This window comes from Lactuca sativa, chromosome 9, assembly GCF_002870075.4.
Source record: "Lactuca sativa cultivar Salinas chromosome 9, Lsat_Salinas_v11, whole genome shotgun sequence".
Classification (NCBI taxonomy): Eukaryota; Viridiplantae; Streptophyta; class Magnoliopsida; order Asterales; family Asteraceae; genus Lactuca; species Lactuca sativa.
Genome location: NC_056631.2, coordinates 77026696 through 77047065, shown reverse-complemented (window position 1 = coordinate 77047065; position 20370 = coordinate 77026696). Strand labels below are relative to the sequence as shown.

Here is a 20370-nt window from a genome sequence, read left to right as displayed (position 1 = left end):
GAAAAACATTTGATCAATTTTATTTCGTTGAATTTATTCAGAGTTTTGAAACTTTATTTTATTGTAATCACTATGTTTTCATTTTAAACATTATCCCATTACGTTCACTTGATACATCATGACATTTAGGTGTCCTATTTTCAGTTATAGCAACCTACTTTTCAATATATAGAATTCTTACTTAATGTTTAGTATCACCTTATTAATGAATTAAAAATACTATTTTCTCAAGGCGACTTCATAATCCATAATCCATAATCCATAACGAAATTTTAATATAAATACAAACATTGGTAACTACTTAATAATCTTCCCATTTCTTATTTCTATATCATATATTCCAACAATTTTTACCACTAATTTGTTCATAATCATCCAACTTATCAACATATAAGGTTACATTTCTTTTCCCTACTTTTATCCAATATTAATGCTTACTTTTCTGTTCCCCTGATATAAAACTTTAATTAGATGAGAATTAATGGTTTGCAACTTATAGACATTACATTTTAATCAAGAATGAACTGTAAATAATACAAATCCATATTTTATGAAAACATTTATTTATTTATTTATACAAGATAGAATATGTTTCATGGTGTTTAGGAAGAATCTCACAAATCAATATTAGAAAATTCTATGAATATGTTTTTCAATTATTTCCTTGTAGCTATTTCTTTTATTTTCTCACACTAAATGACCATTTTACCCTTACATTCCAAAAAACAAATTTCACAATATTCATCAATTGTAATATGAGAGGACTAAAAAGGGAAAAAGTAAGTGTCTTAATGCATAAAGCCATGCTTTTTGGCTTAACCCATTAAGTCATTCTATCCAAATTAAGTATTAAGCCATTAAATCAAATAGAAACAGCCCCTACAGAAAACATAGTGGACACCACCAGCCAAATCTGTGTTTATTAGCCTCCAAACACTTAGTTATTCAGACAAAACATGAACAATAATTCTGAAAATAGCAAAGATTTCAGCTTTCTATAAATAGAAACAAACCCGGAAAGAAAGAAGCATGATTTGTTGCTCATTGGGAACTTGCAGGGATTGCTGACTCATCTTTTTTAGCAGGAGGCTCCAATTTTCCAGTCATGATAGCATCCAGAGTCTTGTAAAACTCCTCAGGAAGTGGACCAGGTCGGTGTAGTGGAACATGCTTAGGGACAGGAGCGTCATTTTCAACTACTTCACATTCGTAGTCATCGGGTACACCCCATGGGTCCCACTCTGCAATTTGGTACCAAAAGATGTCAATGCATTTTGGTTCTTTATTACAAAATTGTAATTGTAGGAAATGAAGATATAAGATTACTCGAGCTAAAAACCAGGAAGCCAATGATTTGAAATGAAGTTCTGTTGGAATTGTTGCCAAAAAAGTTGATAGAAACAGTAAGCAGTGTAAAATCATGTGCATTAGTTTCACAACAGGAGAATTGTTGGTATTGTTTTCATGTGTTGTGTTCTAAATGTCATTTTGGAACTTGTAGGAATATATTCAGATATTCACTGCATTGAATTAGTAAGTGGAGTGTGGAGAAGAGATTAGTAATAAATAAACTTTAGGTGATGAGAATTAGAATTACAATTATGAGAGAAATAGATCAATATGTAGCAGAAAAAAGAGAGAAATTTTACAAGTCAAACCAAGAACACCATGAATTTTACATGATTCAATCAGGAAAGCTAACATAGATGCTGTGGCCTAGGGCCAGAATTGAAGAAACATCAGTTGAAGATTTGAACTAACTATTCACCAATTCAAGTCCAACTACAAAACACTAACTAAATTCGTATAACCTGTGAAATGAAATGTATGTACCCACAAAAGCCATCAGTAACAGTAGATCAAACAAAATACCTAATTCATCTCTATGATTTGACTAATACTCATCGTCAATTTATCATTGATCGAATTGAAGGATTTGTTTAAAAGAGAGGGAGAGAGGGAATTGGTACCGATCATTTTGTCAATGAGTTTGAGCTCATCCTGAGCTTCTTCAATGAGTTCCTCAACTTGACCACAACCAAGTCGCTTCTCAATGACTTCCCAATCTTCTTCCTCTTGGCATACCTTCAATCGGTGGCGCGTGAAGCTCTCAACGGCCTTCCGATAGCCTTCGTCCTCAGGTACACGCTGGATCTCGTTTAGGGTTTTGTTGTAAAGACCAATTAGCACGTCCCTTGCATTAGGAACCACCTCGAGACCGACGATCCCCGTTGTTTCCTTCACCCTGGCCATCATCATCAATGACGATGGCCGAGCAAACCTCCGCAGAAACATCTTTCTCTCTCACTTTCTATGGATCTCTCTCCCACCCTGTTTGGTGCTCGGATACTGGAAGCGATGAGCGATTTTGTGCTGTGTAGAAATTAGAATTGCAGATTACCGTTTACGAAATGGATCATACCCGTCGGCCCATTTATATGATGGTTTATGGCTTTATGCTATTTACACGAAAATTACTCCACAATATTTTTTTTATAATAACATTTATTTTAGAATAATAATAATAATAATAATAACAAATTTGAGGATAAATAGCCAAATAGGTCATCCTATGTAACAATAATCTTTTGGAATTGTTTACTTAATAATAATAATAATAATAATAATAATAATAGATAAATCAATATTTTTTTGTAAATTGACATATACATTGTTGGTCATTAAAAAGCAAGGTTACGATCCATATAGGTTTTTAGGGTTAAACATTACTAAGATGGTAGATTGATTTCAATACATGATAACACTTTCAAATAAATTCCGAGTATTGTCAAATAAGTTAGAAGAAAAACTAATCAAAAAATCGTTTATTTGTTTTAACAATAAGCTTTTATTTAATTTAATCCAAAAAACTTAAAACTGTTTATTATTGATACCAAACAATGCTCACTAGTAAGCACTTTAAATAAGTAATCTCAAACCCCTTGAGAATGTCTTACGCCAATTATACCATTTAGTTTTTAACAATACATACTTTTTTATATATCCATAGTAATTACACATTTATATTTAATTATCCATAATGACAACATAATTTTTTCACAATTATTATCATAAGTAACGTGAAATTTGTAAATGTATTTGATTAGTCAAGTATAATTCAAAAACCTATATTTCTCTACAACATTACCTAGTAATATTATTTCTTTTTGATGCCTTAAAGATCTTGATTTTGACTCTCGATAGTCAACCAACCACATCAAAACCACACCATGCTCGACTATTATTAATCTAACCAATAATTTAAGAAATCCCATCTTACAACACAACAATCATTATCATAATATACATTTACAAATCAACTAATTACCAAATTATCCAATTCCTACTCTAATCACATGTTTGGCAAAACGAGCTTTTAGTAACTTTTAAACTTTTATGTTTTATGTAATTTTACACCTAAAATCTCAACGTTGCTTTTGCAAAAACAAAAGTTACAGCTTCCAGCTGACAGCTAATTTTGCCAAACACACCCTGAAAAAAAAACTTAGCTTCTGGCGGATCGAGGGCGGACCCATCTAGCCGAACTAGCTTTCGACAAACCCGAATAATAATCACCCACATTCGCCACAAAAAGCGGGTCCCTTTCATTATCATATTTACTTTCACTAAACCCATTGTTCCCATCATCTGTGTTTTCCAATTCTTTTGTTAAATCATCCATTGTTTTTTTCAAAGTCGCCTTGCTCATGGGCCCCGCCTCACCTGTTGCAACACCAACCATCGTGATTTTTGGAAGAAAAGGATTCGGGTGCGCTTCTTCTTTCACACTGGTAGACAACAAAAGGACAAAATGAGGGTAAATTTGTAATTTTGTAAACGTATCATTGGAGGAACCATATAAGCAACAAAATGAAACCACAATGATAAATTTGACTGAACTTGTCGTTTTGGGTATACTACAGGGACTAAAATTGTAATTTAGTATTTTGGGTGTCACCTTTTGTCTGAAAGGTTATGATCATGATCCTGAAGTGGTTTTAACCATGGATTAGTGAACCAATCTCCAAAGGGGGAATGGAATCCTGTTTTAAGCTGGAGTTGTTTGTTGTCGGAATCGGAATCGGAATCAGGAATTCCATCATGAGGTAACATGGATGCCCTTTGAACAGAAGCTGCACTCCTGCAACAATATAAACATATTGTGTCATGTCAATAATAAGACAAAAGTCGCAACTTTTTATCCGATAAGCAAAAAGACGTAAATACCCTCGTTACCTTTTCTCAAATGAGTCAACCACATACGGGAACTTGGGTTGAATTCCAGTGGCTTTTCTCAACCACCTATTTCCAAGAATCACTTTATCCACTGTATACAAAAGCTGTATCTCTGCAGCTTTTGTAATAACACTTAATGGTATAGAAGGAGCACCAATTTCATCCAAAACCTCCTGAACCTGTATGTGTCATCAAATTACCAAATTACCCGTAAACCGTTTAAATTTATTCATCTTTTTTTTTTCATTAAAATTTATACCTCAGGGGGTTCCCACACGTTGTCTGTATTGTCTTCAAGCAAATCTGAGCCCATACTGTCATCAATAATATCGCGACGCCTTTGTAAATGTCGTGTCTGAATTAAGGAATGGAAATGTTGGTCAACGGAATCTTCTAGAATGTCATCTAGCATGCTTTTATTGAAGAAATATGGAGTATACCTAATAAGATGGAAATGGAAGGAAGATATTTTGAGATGAATAAGAAACTATTACTATGTCATGAATGATTTTTATTGAATAAAGAACATAAATAATTAGATAGTAATTACCACTTAATTCCATCAGATGTGGCTATTGCAATGTCTAAGTTTTGTGCAGTGAAAACTGGAACTCCTTCGAATTTCTTTTTCTTTCGTCTGTTCTTAAGAAGTTTGTTTGCTTCCTTGACCTGCATAAAGATCATACTACTTTGAGAAAATTACAAAAACGGTCCCTGGGTATCGTTGTTTTTTGCATTTTTGGTCCTAAAAAGTTTTTTCTTACGATTTTGGTCCTGGTTTTGATATTTCTTAACTATAAAGGTTCTTGTTCGAGTAAACTACTTTTTTGGTCCCTGAGTATAGCTGATTTTTTTCAATTTTGGTCCTTATTTGAGGTTTTTGTTCCCTATTCCGAGTAAATAAGTAAATAACTATATATTTGGGACCAAAATTGCAAAAATCAGCTATACTCCAGGGACCAAAAATGATCATTTTACTTGGAACATGACCAAAAACATTATAAGTACCTCAGATAAAGACAAAAATAGCACCAAAATTATAAAAAATCAACTATACTCAGGGACCAAAAATGTAATTCACTCTTCTTATTCTAATGTTTCTTAAAGATATTGGTGTTTGTGACTTTGTTCTTTGTTCCAAGTAGAACAGCTATATGACCCTTTATCTGATTTTTTAAATAGATATTTGTTATATTTTAACTATGGAATATTATAATAATGACTTAAAACAGACCAAACCATAAGGTTCCTTCAAAATCAAAATAAAGAGCACATACTTTACAAAAACCTCAAAAAACGATAAAAAATGCAGTAGAAAACATATAAAGACTACTATTGCAACCAAAAAAAAAAAGGTAACATTTAGGGACCATTTATTATAATTTACTGGATTATCTTATGACATCATGACTTCAAAAATAAAATCTGAGTTGTCTAACCTGTCTCTCATTTGGAATGAACTGGAACAAGTGAGGTTTTTCCTGTAAATAATTAAAAGGATTTACATAAAACCGATGAATAATAATGTTGTAAAGAAAATGAATTATAAAGATTGATAATTGATTGAATTATACCTTAAAATGTTCATATGCTAGATCAAGGCGACAGGCTCCAACAACCCCACTGGGAATACTTAGTCGTTTGACATATGAAACTGAAAGAAAAGGTAATAAAAATGCAATTATTATCCATTGTGTAAGAAGTATTTTGGGGGTGTTTAATGAATATAAATATGAAGTTAAGGGAGCTGAACAGATAAAAAAAATACTATCTTTAAGCAAAATCTTGAAAAGAAGTTGTAGAGTAGTACCTGCATCTCCTAGATCGATAAAGAATTGGAAAACAGGGCCATTTCTTTCACTCTTTATAACTGCTTGAAACATCTTTTTAAGCCATTGTGGTGTTCTGTGAGTGGAAAGAAACACCTAGAAATATGTGATATATAATGGGGAGAGAAGAAACCAGACAACAAAATTTTAAGAGAATAGATCCAACATTCTTGTATCATGCATATGCTAATGCTATTTTATTTATTTCATGTGGTATAGGATCATTAAATCATTCAAAACACATGTCTTGTTGTTTAGAAAGTACTAGCAAATAACTATCATCCAAAGTCCTAAAGATTTTCAAAGCATACTTTATTCTCACAGAACCCTAAATGTTATGTGGTAACAAGAATTTTCCTATTGTGAAATCAATGTATATGATTATGCAAAATACACTGTTCCTATCAGCACTTTTGGTAATAATCCCAACAGAATAGCATTAGCTAGATGCATCACCTAAAAAGGCTAGGTAAACAATGTTCAATGGCAGATCAAATTCAAATTCCCTACTAACAGAAGCTAAAATTTAACGTTGCGCAATTGTTTGAGTTTAAGATTATGTATAAAAAATAGGATACACCAACTCATATTAACTTTTGGAGAATAGGGAAGGAGGGAGGTTAATACCTTTTGGAGATAAAGGGGATATCAAACTGGGTAGAAACAGCCATGAGACCCGTTCCCGAAAGGTCACACATACTAAAAACCTGACCTACAAACGCCGGTCCACCGCCATTTCCTGTCGAATTCAAATTAGAAATCCTCACAGTCGATGGAAACCCTGAGCTGGTCGACTCCGACGACATACTCCTGGCTGATGAAGATGAGGCGGAGGGACTCGTAGAAGAAGAAAAGGAATCCAGATCAGTCGGAGAAGAATCAGATAACGATATAGATGGTAGGGAGAGCGGAAAGGGGAGCAATATGTTGGGTGAAGAAGAAACGGAGTTTATTAAATTCGGAGTTTTAGGGATGAAGATAGATGAGATATTTGTGGCGGTGGACTTGATAAAATGAGAGATGTTGTTTACGCAGTGGTTGTGGCGGGGAAGACGACGGTGTTCGGTTGCAGAGCCCATTGGTTTTCTTCGTTATCGCCGGCGTGCGAGCGATGTGAATGAGATTACGTTGAACATTTTATCTTCATTTCCGATTTCCGACAAAAGAAAAAGAAAATCAGCTTGGGCCTATGGGCTCTTTTGAAGCCCGCTATTAGAGATTATATTGGACCATCGAGTATCATTACTAATTAGACCTGCACATTTGTGGTTCGGATCGGTTTCGAAACAGTCCGGTTTTTTTGCAGTCGGTTCGGTCTCTGTCCGGTCTTTTCTCAAACTGGTCCCTTTCGGTCTCGGTTTTTTTATCTGGTTTCACGGTCTTTCCGTTCGTCCTTTTTGGGTTCGGTATGAGACCGGTCCTTTTGTGCAAGTCTATTACTAATACTAGGGGTGTAAGTGAGTCGAGCTGCTCGTGAACTATTCGGGATCGACTCGTTAAAAGCTCGACCCGAGATCGAATTAAACGAGCCTGAGGCAAACTCGAGCCTAAATATGTGGCTCGTGTATTAAACGAGCTCGAACCGAGCTTCAATTAGTGGGCTCGCGAGCTTAAATGAGCATATATATATATATATATATATATATATATATATATATATATATATAGAGAGAGAGAGAGACTCATATTAAGCTCGTTTAGGTTCACAAGCCCACTAAATTGTCCACAAGCTGAGCTCGAGCTTCATTTTAAGGATTTAATCGAGCTCGGGCTCACTTAATATTAAATGAGCTAAGCACGAGCTTGGTCAGGCTCGGGCTCGGCTCGGATCTTTTACACCGTTAACTAATACTATGGACACTTGACCCGTTTTTCTATTATGGTCTAGAACTTGCGCAAAACGGGCTTCAAGAGAACCAATATGTATGTTGCAACCGAGTTCGACCAAGTTATATGGTTGTTTTTAAAAAGGGACCGGCTCATATCAAACAATAAGTTGGGTCCTTTCAAGAAAACTAAAATTTCTAGAACTATATGTATATAGGTGTTTGTGCCTTTTTTCAACCCATTTTGCCCTTCAAGTGTGTATAAATAGTGGTTTTATTTTTTTGTAACATTATGTTATAACCCGTGTAATACACAATTAACAAAGAAAAATAACATAAATATTAATAATAAGTGATTTGCTATAAAACAATAAACACCACATTTAAATTCAAATGTATGTATATATAAATAAAAACTAAAAAATACAAATACAAATACACAAATAATATATAGATTGTAAAATGTGAATTAGATTAACCGATTCCAAACTAGATATGTATTCGCATAATGTAATGAGATCAATAGTTTCATTTCAACTATTACTTTCTTTCAAAAACATTTCATATTTCAAAAACACATAATGAGATTAGAGGCTAATAAGTTGATATTGTGTAATAGCTTCAAATTGTTCGCTTGTTTATTGGATTTAGAAAAAACATCATAAATGGTCCCCGTGGTTTCCTCAAATCTGAAGTTTATATATATCGTTGCGTTTTTACCATCTTTTAAGCTGTCGTTTTTCATTCCTGTGAGTAAAATCGATTGCTTGCTAATAATCAGAATCGAAAATCGAATGGTTCCTGATATGCTTGCTGAAAATTGAATTTTTACTGAAAATAGTTGCATTCAGTTCGTAAACCAATCACTAACATCGATGTTTCTAGATTATGTAATTCGATGTTTCTCTTTCTCCAAATCCCAACAAGAACAAGAACGTCAACATATTTATTGTTTTCATTCACATATGTGTTTCCTCCACTTGTTGAATTGAGTATTTGAAGATAGAGATGAGTCTATATGCCTTCAGTTGATTCAAAATCCCTGAGATTAGGGTTGAAGAGTCGAGACCCTCAAGGGTATGATGGCACTAAATGACATCACTTCACCTGCTTCTTTTCTTTAGATTCCATTTCGACTTCTTCGGCCGAGAAGTTCGAAGGGTTTTCTGATTTGAAGGTAAACCTTAAATTGACTCCCTTCCTTTGTTTGGCTTTCTATTACTCCTCCAATTTTTATGATGTACAAAACAAAGATCATTCCTGTTTGCTCCCCCAATCGATCATAAAGTTTAGATGAAGAAAAAACCCAAATTGTATCTCGATACTCAGATCAAATTTAAGCCTTCTTGCTTTAAGGTTCATCGAGTTTGCTGGTAACCGTTGACATAGCCCCAAATCTCTTGGGGTAAAAAACTGTTGGGGGTGTCCCTTCCCCATTCCTATTTGATATAATTTTGGGGAAGAAAGTAGGGATATGGAGTATCACAGCTTTAAAAATCCTGATCTTATTTCTAATAAAATTTCCAGAACCAAGTGAGAGGAGTTGAAGGGAACGATTCTTAAAGTGTAGGAACTAGGGAGCTTGAATATCAAGATGAAGAGGAACAAATTGCGGTAGAATCATGGCTCCAACTTTCATTTGAGAGAGAGAGAGAGAGAGAGAGAGAGAGAGAGATAGAGAGAGAGAGAGACCTTGGATATTTAATTTAATTAAAAAAAATCTCGTAAAAGGTCCCTGGATAGTTAAATAACAAAAATATTCTTCATTTAATGGTGAAAAGCTAACGGAGTTAGCAAAAAGGACCAAATATCAAAAGCTTTGAAAACACAGAGAGCATCTATGATATTTTTAAACCACGAGGATTAAATTTCAGATTTTGGGAAACCACGGGGACCATTTATGATGTTTTTTCTTAGATTTATTGCTAAACATTACCAAGAATTAATTGTAGAAAAAAGTTGTATATTCCATTTTTTTCTTATTAACGTTTAACTTTAACTTTTTCAAAAAAGACCTTTATATTTTTATTTTTTTCGATTTGACCATTTTCTACAGGTTTACGTTAATTTTTAGGTATTATATAATTCTTTTCCAAAGAAAAAACATGTAAAAGCTTTTTTCAGAAAAAAAATTTAAGGTTTAATATGGAAAAAAAATATTATTTTATATAATCAACCCTAAATTGAAAAAAAGATATGGACTTTATGCCTTCAAAAGATGTACAGTGTGAAGTAGTTTTTAGATCCACAAGCTTGTGCAACACCACCTTCTTCAATGACCTTCTTCTTCGACAAGAAAGCACCAAAATCACCAAAAGCTTCAAAATCTTCACACACAAGGAATGAGACTCGAGATTATGTTTGGAAGGAGTGGAAGCTATCTTAGAAGGTCCAAGGGAGGTATAAGATTGTTTAAATAGGGGTGAAACCCTAAAATTTAGGTTTAAGGTTTGGCTTAGTACGCCAAACGTATTAGAGAGGATCGTGTGTTCCAAGTTTCGATCAGGTACGCTACGCATACCTCACGGACGCCTAGCGTACGGGCTGAAAATGCAACCATTTTTTGACACAATGACCAAAGATGTAAATACCTGAAAAGCAGGTGTTACATAATATAACATTTAAAAAAAATTTAAATAGTTTTAGACCAAACCTTCAATAAAATCTTATTTTAGACTACCGGTACAATTTAAAAAAAAAACAAAAACAAAAAAAAAAAAAAAAACAAAAAAAAAAAAAAAAAAACAAAAAAAAAAAAAAAAATGGACCAAAGTTCTAATTTTTTTTCACAAACAAGAGGGACCAAAAAAAAAATCTCACTTCGCCGCCGGTCTAAAATTTCCCTTGGGCATGCCAAGTGGTTATAGTATCCGTTTATAGTATCCGATAATTTAAGAACGCATCCGTTTAATACTGGATCTGGATATTATTCCCCACACTATTATAGAAACAGCAAGAAGAGACGCTCACTGCACAAAAACCTTCGTCCACCATTTTCATGCTCCTGCCCTAGAGTATAATCGGCAGATCTCTCTCAATTCCATCTCAATTATAGGTAAATCAGCATCTACACCCAATTCATAACACGTACCTGTTAATCGTCATCAATTATCGAAGCAATTTGCTCGTTTAGGTAGTGTATCAGCTGTTTATTAGAGGGTTTTGTGGGTTTTGATATTTCGTACAAATTTCACCTTATACAGTATCTAAAAGTTGGGGATCTCTATGTTGATATGTTTTTCAGCGGGTTTAGTTTCAATCCTCTTATTGAATTGAACTTCCGTCAATTATAAACCAATTTGATTGATATGTGTTTGATCGTTGATGAACATCTAGGCTTATGTTACGATTATCCCGATTCGATTGTGCTCGATGTATGATTGTTTCGAATTCGATTTGATCTAACATTCTCCGACGAAATTAGTTGCATGATCGTAATTTTTTTATTCGAACTTTCTAACGAGTAATTCCGGTTCTGCTCTACGCGATTGGGTATTTTACGTCCTTTTAAGTTGATAGAATTCTGAAAAACAAAAATGTGCATGATCCTCTGATGAAATTCATTATCAACAATCAGAACAAAATCTGATACTGAATCAAGGAAACTTCAGAACTTTTACTCACTGTTTAATCTTCATATCATTAAACTTGTAGCGACAAAAGGTTCCAATGGCTGCTTCGGAGGAGAACAGTGGACTCTTCCCAATCTTCATTTTAACGATGATTGCACTGCCGCTTGTACCATATACAATCATGCAGCTTTGTCGTGCTGCCTCAAAGAAAGAAAAGAGCATCAACTGCCAGTGCTCTGTTTGCTCCAGATCAGGAAAATATCGCAAATCAATATTCAAAAAGGTAATCATCTTCTTTTAAGATTTTTTTTTATAGTTTTTGACTTTTTCATGCAATACACAAAAATGAATATACAATTCTCAGATATTCCTGATCTTAATTATATTAACAGATCTCAAACTTCTCAACATGGAGTAACTTGACATTGGTATTGTTTTGGATCATCATGGGTGTCCTTGTGTACTATATCAAGACAATAAATCGTGAGGTAAGTAATTTTGTTATATAAAATCCATTCTTATCTTTTGATTCAAGAATCATGCAAATTGTGAAGTAACTGGTTTTTCTTCAATCAGGTTCAAGTATTTGAACCATTTAACATTCTTGGATTACAACCTGGAGCTTCTGATTCTGAAATAAAGAAAGCATATAGAAGACTCTCTGTTCAATACCATCCTGACAAAAATCCAGATCCAGGTTGATCTTGTTCATAACTTTCATCCCTGAATTAAAACCTCCAGTTGTTTTAACTTTTTACTGATGATTACTATACATTTTTTTTATCCAGATGCCCACAAATATTTTGTGGAATCTATTGCTAAGGCATATCAAGCACTTACAGATCCAATCTCCCGTGAAAACTTTGAAAAATATGGTCATCCAGATGGTCGACAGGTGTCACATCTTACAAATCATCTTGAATAAAGTTTATTACTTTACTTTTTTTTTTTGAAAGATTTCAACATTTGTGGTTTAGGGGTTTCAAATGGGAATAGCTCTTCCTCAATTTCTTTTAAACATAGAAGGTGCATCTGGTGGAATACTATTACTATGGATTGTTGGTGTTTGTATTCTACTTCCATTAGTGGTGGCTGTTGCATATTTATCAAGATCTTCAAAGTATACTGGAAATTATGTGATGCATCAAACACTATCTGCTTACTATTACTTCATGAAACCTTCATTGGCCCCTAGGTATGAAATATTCTTCTTCTTCTTTTTTCTTTCTATTTTGGGTAAGTATGTTGCTGTTTTAAGGTGTGATTTGTGATATTGCAGCAAAGTTATGGATGTTCTTATCAAGGCTGCTGAATACATGGAGATTCCAGTTCGTAGGCCTGATGGTGAACCCCTTCAGAAACTTTTTATGTTAGTGAGAAGTGAGTTGAATTTGGATCTCAAGAATATCAAACAAGAACAGGCAAAGTTTTGGAAGCAGCATCCAGCACTAATAAAGGTAAAGTTTTGAACTTTATTAAAAGACCAACATACCCTTGTTACTTGTTAGATATCTTGGGAATAAACAAAAAATGAATTCTTTAATCCTTTTTTTTTTTTGTTTTTCAGACAGAGTTGTTGATTCAAGCTCATTTGACTCGTCAAACAGCAACATTAACCCCAGAATTACAGAATGACTTCAAACGTGTAGTGGAACTTGCACCCCGACTTCTTGAAGAGCTAATGAAGGTAATTGTTTATTATTATTATTTTTTTTAAACATAAAATAGAAGCATATTTATAAATTCTAATTTTTGATTGTTTCTGTTTAGATTATATTCTAAATGTTATTGTTTACAATACAGATGGCAGTGATACCACGCACAGCTCAAGGGCATGGGTGGCTAAGACCTGCAGTTGGTGTTGTTGAGCTTTCTCAATGTATCATTCAGGTAATTCATTTAGCCTGATGGAATGGAATCGGCCATTCCGGAAGGAATATGATTCCTTCCGTTTTCTTAATTCCATTCCATCCATCCAACCAACCAAACAAATATCTTATGTCAATGCAGGCTGTTCCTCTTAGTGCAAGAAAACCAACTGGAGGCTCTTCAGAAGGCATTGCACCCTTTCTTCAGCTTCCTCATTTCAACGAGGCCATCATAAAAAAAATCACCCGAAAGGTAAAAAAAAAAAAAAAAATTAATTAACTATTTACGATTAAATTCTTACAGTTTCATTTTTTTTTTTTGACAGAAAATAAAAACCCTTCAAGATCTTCGCGACATGTCACCCGTTGACCGCGTTGACTTTCTCTCAGAAACCGCCAACTTCTCTCCAACCGAAATCCAAGACATTGAATCCGTACTCTCCATGATGCCGTCAATCACACTCGAAGTCAAATGTGGGACCGAAGGTGAAGAAGGAATTCAAGAAGGCGACATAGTCACAGTCCAATCATGGGTCACTTTAAAAAGATCCAATGGTTTGACCCGTGCTTTACCACATTCCCCGTTTTACCCTTTCCACAAAGAGGAAAACCATTGGTTCCTCCTAGCCGACCAAACCTCAAACAACGTTTGGTTTTCGCAAAAACTCAGTTTCATGGACGAATCAGCCGCCATAACCGCCGCCTCAAAGTCAATAGAGGAGTCAATGGAAGGTTCCGGGGCAAACCCTGGAGAGATTGGGAAAGCGGTTAGGGAGGCGGTTGAGAAAGTCAAGAGCGGGTCCCGCTTGGTCATGGGGAAGTTTCAAGCCCCGAGTGAAGGGAGTTATAATTTGACTTGTTTTTTGTTGTGTGATTCGTGGATTGGGTGTGATAAGAAGACCGGGGTGAAAGTTAAGGTGGTGAAGCGGACAAGGGCGGGGACACGTGGCGGATTGGTGGAGGAAGTGGCGGAGGATGGCGGGGAGGAGGAGGAGGAGGTTGAGGAAGAGGAGTATGATGAGGATTATGAGAGTGAGTATAGTGAAGATGATGAAGAAGAAGAAGATACTAGTAATAAAAATAAAAAGGAAAATAAGAAAAAGGAAAACAAGGGAAATGGGAAAGGGGCCGCATCAAGTTCGGGTTCGGATGATGAATGATAAAAGTTTGTTTTTTAGGTTAGAATTACAAAAGAGTTTATCATCATATACTAATCTTGGATAATTTCATTTTTGGTTGGTTTAGTTTTGTAAACTAGGGTTTGAAAGTCGAAACCCATAATGACAGTTTGGGTCCTTGCGGATTGAAATTTGAAAGTTATCTCTTTTTTTATTTGCAATTATTCAAAGAAACTTCATATTATGTGGTTGATGTTTCATGAAAATTTTGGAATGATTTAATGTGCTAAATGCATGTAGCAACGTACTTCCCGTTTTTGTTTGTTAGAGCATAGCGGTTCACATTACATGTTTATGCCATTACAAACTATGACATAAACATATGGTTAGCATGAAATGACGATCCTTTGTAAACATGTTTAGTTCATAAAATTATTAAGTTATAGAAATGGTCCCTAAGGTTGTATGATTAATGCACTAGCACTCCAACTATATTTTTTTTCCAACTTGTTACAGAGATTTTCCTTATCCTCACCTTTTTTTTTTATTATAAATTTGAAACCCATAAAATATGAGAGGCTCAACTTACACAAAACCCGGTTGTGTTTCCAATTAGTGATGGTGGTAGGCTGGTAGCACATGATATGGATTGTTTAAGATGAAAAGCTATGGAATGTGGCACAAACACACATAGGGTGGGGAACACATTTATTTTATTTTTTAATCAAATTCAATAAAAAAGAAGCTTAAAAATTAAATAAAGGCAATTTAGTCATTTTGCATAGCTCCCTACCAAAATAGAACCAAAGGGCTCACATAGTTAGAAAAAAAAAAAAAGTTGGATTTGTAGTGAAACAAGCATACAAATACCGGGACCATTTCTGTAATTTACTCTAAAAAGTTTAGAAATATAATTTTGTAGTACCTAGTAATTTAGTAAACAACGAAAGCTTGATGTTTATAACTTAAAACAAGGTAAACTTTTGGAGTTGTAAAATTGCTTTATACAAACAGAAAACTTTGTCGTATCACACATGGGCATCCTATGTAGACAATAATATCAATATTTTATTCAAGAAATATATATATATATATATATATATATATATATATATATATATATATATATATATATATATATATATATATATATATATATATATATATATATATATATATATATATATATATATATATATATATATATATATAATCAAGCCTGTCCGCAGTATGAGAGCTCAATCTGTGATGCAGTGCTTTCCACAGCCATCCACCATTCATCATCCTCATCCCACCCTTCACCCTCACCCTGTGCTGCTGACATGGCATCCTACATGGCATTGACATTTGATCCATGTAGACTTTTTATACTAATTAATTTTTTAAAAATTTATATGTAAAGTAAAAACACCAACAAACCTCCTTTGCAAGGTGAAGCACTCTTGGCATGTTTTCAACCTTATCTGCAACCATCATTGCTTCACGCCACCACTCATCTTTCTGACAGCTGTCCATGTCCAAGGGACTTTTATTCCCATTTTGCCCCTCCCCCTCCATGTAATTATAATTGTTATCAGGAAACACTTCTGGTGGAACTGGACGCATAGGAGATCGATAACCTAACACCATCAAAATATTACAATGAGTTGCTATTTCTTGCATTTTTTTTAAACACAAAATGATTTTTTCAAACTCCACCTTTGCAATCAGGATCATAGCACTTCTGATAATAACCACCCTTTTGTAGGTCCACCACATACATCACTGAAACAAAAAAATCACAAAACCATTTTTTTTTTTTTTTTTTTAATAAAATACCGGAACTACCCTTGTTGAAAATTATTTACCATGATTGCTTTTGTGTTGTCTGCCAATTCTTTCACAGAATCTGTTTCTTAACATGCTGTACACCATCAAACCATACTCTGAAAACCAATACCAGCTTCGAATTTTTCCTACCAATAAACAAAATAATCATTTAGGTTTATATTAAATTAAATTTAATCTAACTTTTTAAATATATTAAAAAGTAAAAACCTTGTACATCTCCTATTGTAGCAATGAATTCAACAAACTCATCTAATCTTGGAAATGGTGATTTTCCACTCAAGTAGCCGTTTGTACAAGAAGTTGGAATAAATTCTCGTGTTGTTATTGGTTTATAAAATTCCATGTTTTTCTGTCATAAAACAATCATGAGATAACAAAAACTATCACTTTTCTTTTCAAGAATGACATTTTTGTCCTTAATGAATAAACATTTAAATTGGATATTTGGATTTACCTCAATATCAAAATGCAAAACTTTGACACAATCTAAATCTGTTTTGCAGATTAGAAGCTTTTCACATTCAGCATCTATATTGCAGATCAAGGATACCATGAACACATCTTCCTCACTCTATAAAATCATTACATAACTTAGATTTTGATAATAATTTTCAAAAATATTATTATCGTTTATCAGTATCCATGGATCGATGCATTACCATTTCCTTACATTTAAACCTTTCAGTGGGAAGAAGAACTGAAGTTTTCCCTGCTTTAGATGATAAATGCAGACGAAAACAACGGTTTCTTGAATACACAGCAGTGTCAACAAAAAGATGACAAGGGACATCAGCAAAGTTTGTGTCTTTTGAAATAAATAATTGTTCAAATCTTTTATCCTTTCCTCTTGAACTATGTATCCGTGAACATATCTGTATGAAATTCAGCAATTTGATATAACAACTGGTTAAAGAATTTGAATATGAAGCTAAAATGTGATACTGAATTACTGATACCTCAGTAACAAATGCACCAACATGTGTGTTGTCCTTGAAAGCAACCCCTGGTAAACGAATGATCAAATGGCGAGAAAACTTATCTGTTGATAAAAATCATGTTACAAAATTGAATTATAGATAAATTGCAAACACTCAAGTATGTACCTTTTGTGGAAGAATCAAGTTCAACAACCCAATTAGTGTCTCCTTCAATAGAATACTTCTCAAACAAGGCTTCAAAAGTAACCAATATAAGGAGATCAACCATTTCATCCCCATTCTTTTCGGTGTTTTCTTTTATATTGAACTCCAAATCAAAGTAAAGGTGACATGGTAATCCCTATAAGTATCACCAATCTCATCTAATAAGTTATATTCCATGTAGGATAAGACATGTAACAAAGGATTTGGATTACCTCTTGAATGACTTCGTAATGATGACGAAATTTAGAATTCATGTTTTTGTACCTAGTAACAAATGGAGCAAAATCGTATCAGTCATATACTTATAAGCTATAAGTCTATAATGAATAAATAATGATAGTTGTTGAATCATGCACCTTCGCCAAAATTCTTTGTATGTTGAAACAAGAAACCTTCTTTGTCCACTAGCATGATTTTGGTAACTAAAAATATGCACCCCTTCATAGTCTTTTGCATACTTCATAGCCTCATCTTGCCTTGGAAATGTGGCCCACACATCATCTCTACACAAGTGTTATGTTTAGTAACAACTAATATGTGAAGGGGATCTTTTGTCTTGATTATCAAAGAAATGTTTGAGTGAAATCATTATAAAGAACCTTGATTTATGTTGTGCAGCAAGTTCAACACGTATTTCATGTAACAATCGCAATAACCGGGCTGGTTTTTTTGGAGGCACGCCTTGTGGAGAACCATAGAAAACAATGGGGGAGAACTGGCTTCCATTATTGAAAAACTTTTTTCCAATAGTTGGTGTATAGAACTGGAACAAATCAAGATATGTAATTTGATGAGGATCTTATTTAGTGTTGAATTAAACAATGTATTGTGGTTTTACATGTTAGAATTCACAGTATTTGCAGATTTGAAGTGGAGAATAAAGATGTAGCAGAGGGAGTAAACAAAAAATCAGCATTATGGTGGTGCCAAAAGATGGGAAAAGGGAAGGAATTACATTCTGGATATTTGTTGCAGATAGCTGTTTTTTCCCGTTTGAACCTTCAGGAGTGAGATTCGTAGAAGTTGATGGATCTTCATTTGATTTATCTTGCTTTAGTTTCTTCTTTTTGGTTTTCCTTCCTCCTGTTGCCGATTCTGAATGAGAAAGCAATAAGTATTGGATTGTAGCATGGCAACTAAGATGCGAAAGTAAATTAACGGACCCAAAAGAAGACAGATCTACCAATGAAATTTAAAAGGACTAAAACCATAAACTTCGTGACATTCGATATACTTTTGTCTACTTGTTGTACAGAACTACAGATTATTGTTCTAAACGTTTTCTGTCCCCAATATATCGGTTTTGGAATATGAAGTTGCAAGTTTGGCATCAAATCGAAATAACGTATATGCAATTAAATATATCTCAGTTCAATGATCATGTCCTGAGTCCAGATTAGGTCAAAAATGATCCACAAAGATGCGTGAGAAGTGTATCAGTTTGTGTGTTGAAGATAAAGGTAAGGGAATCTTACGAGGTGGAGAGATGCCACATTTGAAGCACTCGAACAGGCGATCAACGTCATCCATGGCGGCAACGTCTGTAAACTTTTTGAATCAACCATGGGGCAGGCAGGGGCACCAAGGGCTTGTCAGTTTTAGTGTGAGCGGGAAGCCGGGAACTTGCAAATTTTCAGTCGTATGGATCTTGGATACTATCAGATTCGAGAAACGGGTTTGTAAGCAACCCGTAATTTTATTACTATTATTTTTTGACAAAATTACATAAAATGTCCCTATGATTTGGCAAAATAGGCACATATAGTCCTACTTCAAAAAAATGGACATACTTGCTCCTTATGTTTTGAGGATATTACAGAGATGGTCCTTCCGACACATGGCATCAAAAAATGCCATTAAATTTCAATAAAATTACATTTTTACCCTTTTTCATATTTTTTTAAATATTTTTTTATGATTATTTTCCTAAATTGTAGGGACCATATATGTAATTTACCCTAAACTTTATTCATTTGTGTCTGTAATTTTATTCCTTTACCTCCTCATCAGGAGGTAGATAACCACCATAATCACCGATAACACTTGCATCACCGACAACACCTTCATCGTCGGCAAAACCTTAATCGAAAAACCCAACATCAACGAATCCACTTTCATCGGAAAAAAACCAAGCATTGACGCTTTCCTTCTGTTGGGGTATGAAGTCTTGTTTAACATGGAGCACTTAGAGTCAAGTTGAGCACTTGGATGGAACATTTTGAGTTCAATGGAGCACTTAGAGCTCAAAGGAGCACTTATGGTTCATGGAGCAAGTGCCAAAGAAACGGATCATCTAAGAAGGCGTTGAATCATCTGACAAATGAACGGATCAAGTGCCAAAGGAACATATCGTCTAAAAGGATGTTCGGAGCAACTTGGAGTTAAAGTTACGCCAAGTGAATGGAAGTTACGCCATCCATGAGCATGTTACGCCAAATGGATGGAAGTTTCTCCATCCATGAGCATGTTGCGCCAAAGTGAAGGATGTTGCCTAAAGTGATAGATGTCGGGCCACTAGTGATCATGATGCTCCATCATGTGTTTGGTTGATGCTTATGAAGTTAAAGGTTACAAAAGTGTCTGCATGAGACTCCGTGATTGGTTGGGAATTAAGGTATCCCCTAAATGGGCTAATTATGGATGGATCGGCCCATCAGAGTTAAGGTTTCCCATGCTTGCTTATAAATAGGCTCATACCCCCATTATTGTAATTGCTAGATTTATGTGAGAGCTCAAAGTGAGATATAATTTTGAGTTCTTGTAATAGTTCCAAAAAGTTAATAAAATCCTCCCCCTCCTCCTCCTCTCTCTCTCTCTATCTATCTATCTATCTATCTATCCATCTCTCTCTTTCTCGTTCGCCCGTTGACGTATGTCGTCTTGACCGAACCACGTTAAATATTGTGTTCTTTTTATTTACGTTCTTCATAATTTTTCGCAAGTTCACCG

At 34.4% G+C, this 20370-nt stretch overlaps 4 protein-coding genes across 5 annotated transcripts; 1 reads left to right on the top strand and 3 right to left on the bottom strand.

Moving 5' to 3' along the window:
* Positions 1 to 831: 831 nt before the first annotated feature.
* Positions 832 to 2413, bottom strand: LOC111918028 (probable NADH dehydrogenase [ubiquinone] 1 alpha subcomplex subunit 5, mitochondrial). The gene is made up of 2 exons (XM_023913684.3): positions 1971 to 2413; positions 832 to 1241 (listed from the first exon to the last, which is right to left on the bottom strand). Exons 1-2 carry the CDS (start codon positions 2293 to 2295, stop codon positions 1042 to 1044), a joined length of 525 nt encoding a protein of 174 aa, XP_023769452.1. The 5' UTR covers positions 2296 to 2413; the 3' UTR covers positions 832 to 1041.
* An 828-nt stretch (positions 2414 to 3241) lies between these two features.
* On the bottom strand, positions 3242 to 7212 carry LOC111918029 (uncharacterized). Of its 2 annotated transcripts, none has more exons than XM_023913685.2 (9): positions 6693 to 7212; positions 6047 to 6141; positions 5811 to 5890; positions 5676 to 5717; positions 4787 to 4905; positions 4496 to 4676; positions 4237 to 4415; positions 3959 to 4141; positions 3242 to 3788 (listed from the first exon to the last, which is right to left on the bottom strand). In XM_023913685.2, the coding sequence occupies exons 1-9, from the start codon at positions 7142 to 7144 to the stop codon at positions 3506 to 3508; spliced, it is 1614 nt and encodes a 537-aa protein (XP_023769453.1). In that variant the 5' UTR covers positions 7145 to 7212; the 3' UTR covers positions 3242 to 3505. The 2 variants fall into 2 exon arrangements, with proteins under 2 accessions (XP_023769453.1, XP_023769454.1); XM_023913686.3 differs by having other exon boundaries at positions 6047 to 6161; positions 6693 to 6832.
* Positions 7213 to 10786: 3574 nt separating this feature from the next.
* On the top strand, positions 10787 to 14693 carry LOC111918030 (dnaJ protein ERDJ2A). The gene is made up of 11 exons (XM_023913687.3): positions 10787 to 10946; positions 11546 to 11746; positions 11856 to 11951; positions 12040 to 12160; positions 12252 to 12358; positions 12441 to 12658; positions 12743 to 12920; positions 13031 to 13150; positions 13267 to 13353; positions 13474 to 13584; positions 13658 to 14693. The coding sequence occupies exons 2-11, from the start codon at positions 11561 to 11563 to the stop codon at positions 14489 to 14491; spliced, it is 2058 nt and encodes a 685-aa protein (XP_023769455.1). The 5' UTR covers positions 10787 to 10946; positions 11546 to 11560; the 3' UTR covers positions 14492 to 14693.
* A 953-nt stretch (positions 14694 to 15646) lies between these two features.
* On the bottom strand, positions 15647 to 19056 carry LOC111917997 (uncharacterized). Its single transcript, XM_023913643.3, has 14 exons — positions 18897 to 19056; positions 18377 to 18516; positions 18021 to 18184; positions 17778 to 17924; positions 17634 to 17685; positions 17383 to 17557; positions 17236 to 17318; positions 16939 to 17151; positions 16734 to 16850; positions 16487 to 16628; positions 16297 to 16404; positions 16148 to 16213; positions 15869 to 16068; positions 15647 to 15779 (listed from the first exon to the last, which is right to left on the bottom strand). Exons 1-14 carry the CDS (start codon positions 18949 to 18951, stop codon positions 15663 to 15665), a joined length of 1779 nt encoding a protein of 592 aa, XP_023769411.1. The 5' UTR covers positions 18952 to 19056; the 3' UTR covers positions 15647 to 15662.
* Between the last annotated feature and the right edge of the window lie 1314 nt (positions 19057 to 20370).

What these genes read in the sequence shown, in the direction of transcription:
- LOC111917997 (XM_023913643.3), bottom strand. Translation starts at nt 18,951, where the DNA reads ATGGATGACGTTGATCGCCTGTTCGAGTGCTTCAAATGTGGCATCTCT. An exon ending in ACTTGATTCTTCCACAAAAG is followed by an intron (nt 17,319 to 17,382) that starts GTACATACTTGA and finishes TTTTATCAACAG; the next exon opens with ATAAGTTTTCTCGCCATTTG. An exon ending in TGCTTCACCTTGCAAAGGAG is followed by an intron (nt 15,780 to 15,868) that starts GTTTGTTGGTGT and finishes AATGCCATGTAG; the next exon opens with GATGCCATGTCAGCAGCACA.
- LOC111918028 (XM_023913684.3), bottom strand. Translation starts at nt 2,295, where the DNA reads ATGTTTCTGCGGAGGTTTGCTCGGCCATCGTCATTGATGATGATGGCC. An exon ending in ACTCATTGACAAAATGATCG is followed by an intron (nt 1,242 to 1,970) that starts GTACCAATTCCC and finishes ACCAAATTGCAG; the next exon opens with AGTGGGACCCATGGGGTGTA.
- LOC111918029 (XM_023913685.2), bottom strand. Translation starts at nt 7,144, where the DNA reads ATGGGCTCTGCAACCGAACACCGTCGTCTTCCCCGCCACAACCACTGC. An exon ending in ATCCCCTTTATCTCCAAAAG is followed by an intron (nt 6,142 to 6,692) that starts GTATTAACCTCC and finishes TTCCACTCACAG; the next exon opens with AACACCACAATGGCTTAAAA. An exon ending in ACATCTGATGGAATTAAGTG is followed by an intron (nt 4,677 to 4,786) that starts GTAATTACTATC and finishes CCATCTTATTAG; the next exon opens with GTATACTCCATATTTCTTCA.
- LOC111918030 (XM_023913687.3), top strand. Translation starts at nt 11,561, where the DNA reads ATGGCTGCTTCGGAGGAGAACAGTGGACTCTTCCCAATCTTCATTTTA. An exon ending in GCAAATCAATATTCAAAAAG is followed by an intron (nt 11,747 to 11,855) that starts GTAATCATCTTC and finishes TTATATTAACAG; the next exon opens with ATCTCAAACTTCTCAACATG. An exon ending in AAACCTTCATTGGCCCCTAG is followed by an intron (nt 12,659 to 12,742) that starts GTATGAAATATT and finishes GTGATATTGCAG; the next exon opens with CAAAGTTATGGATGTTCTTA.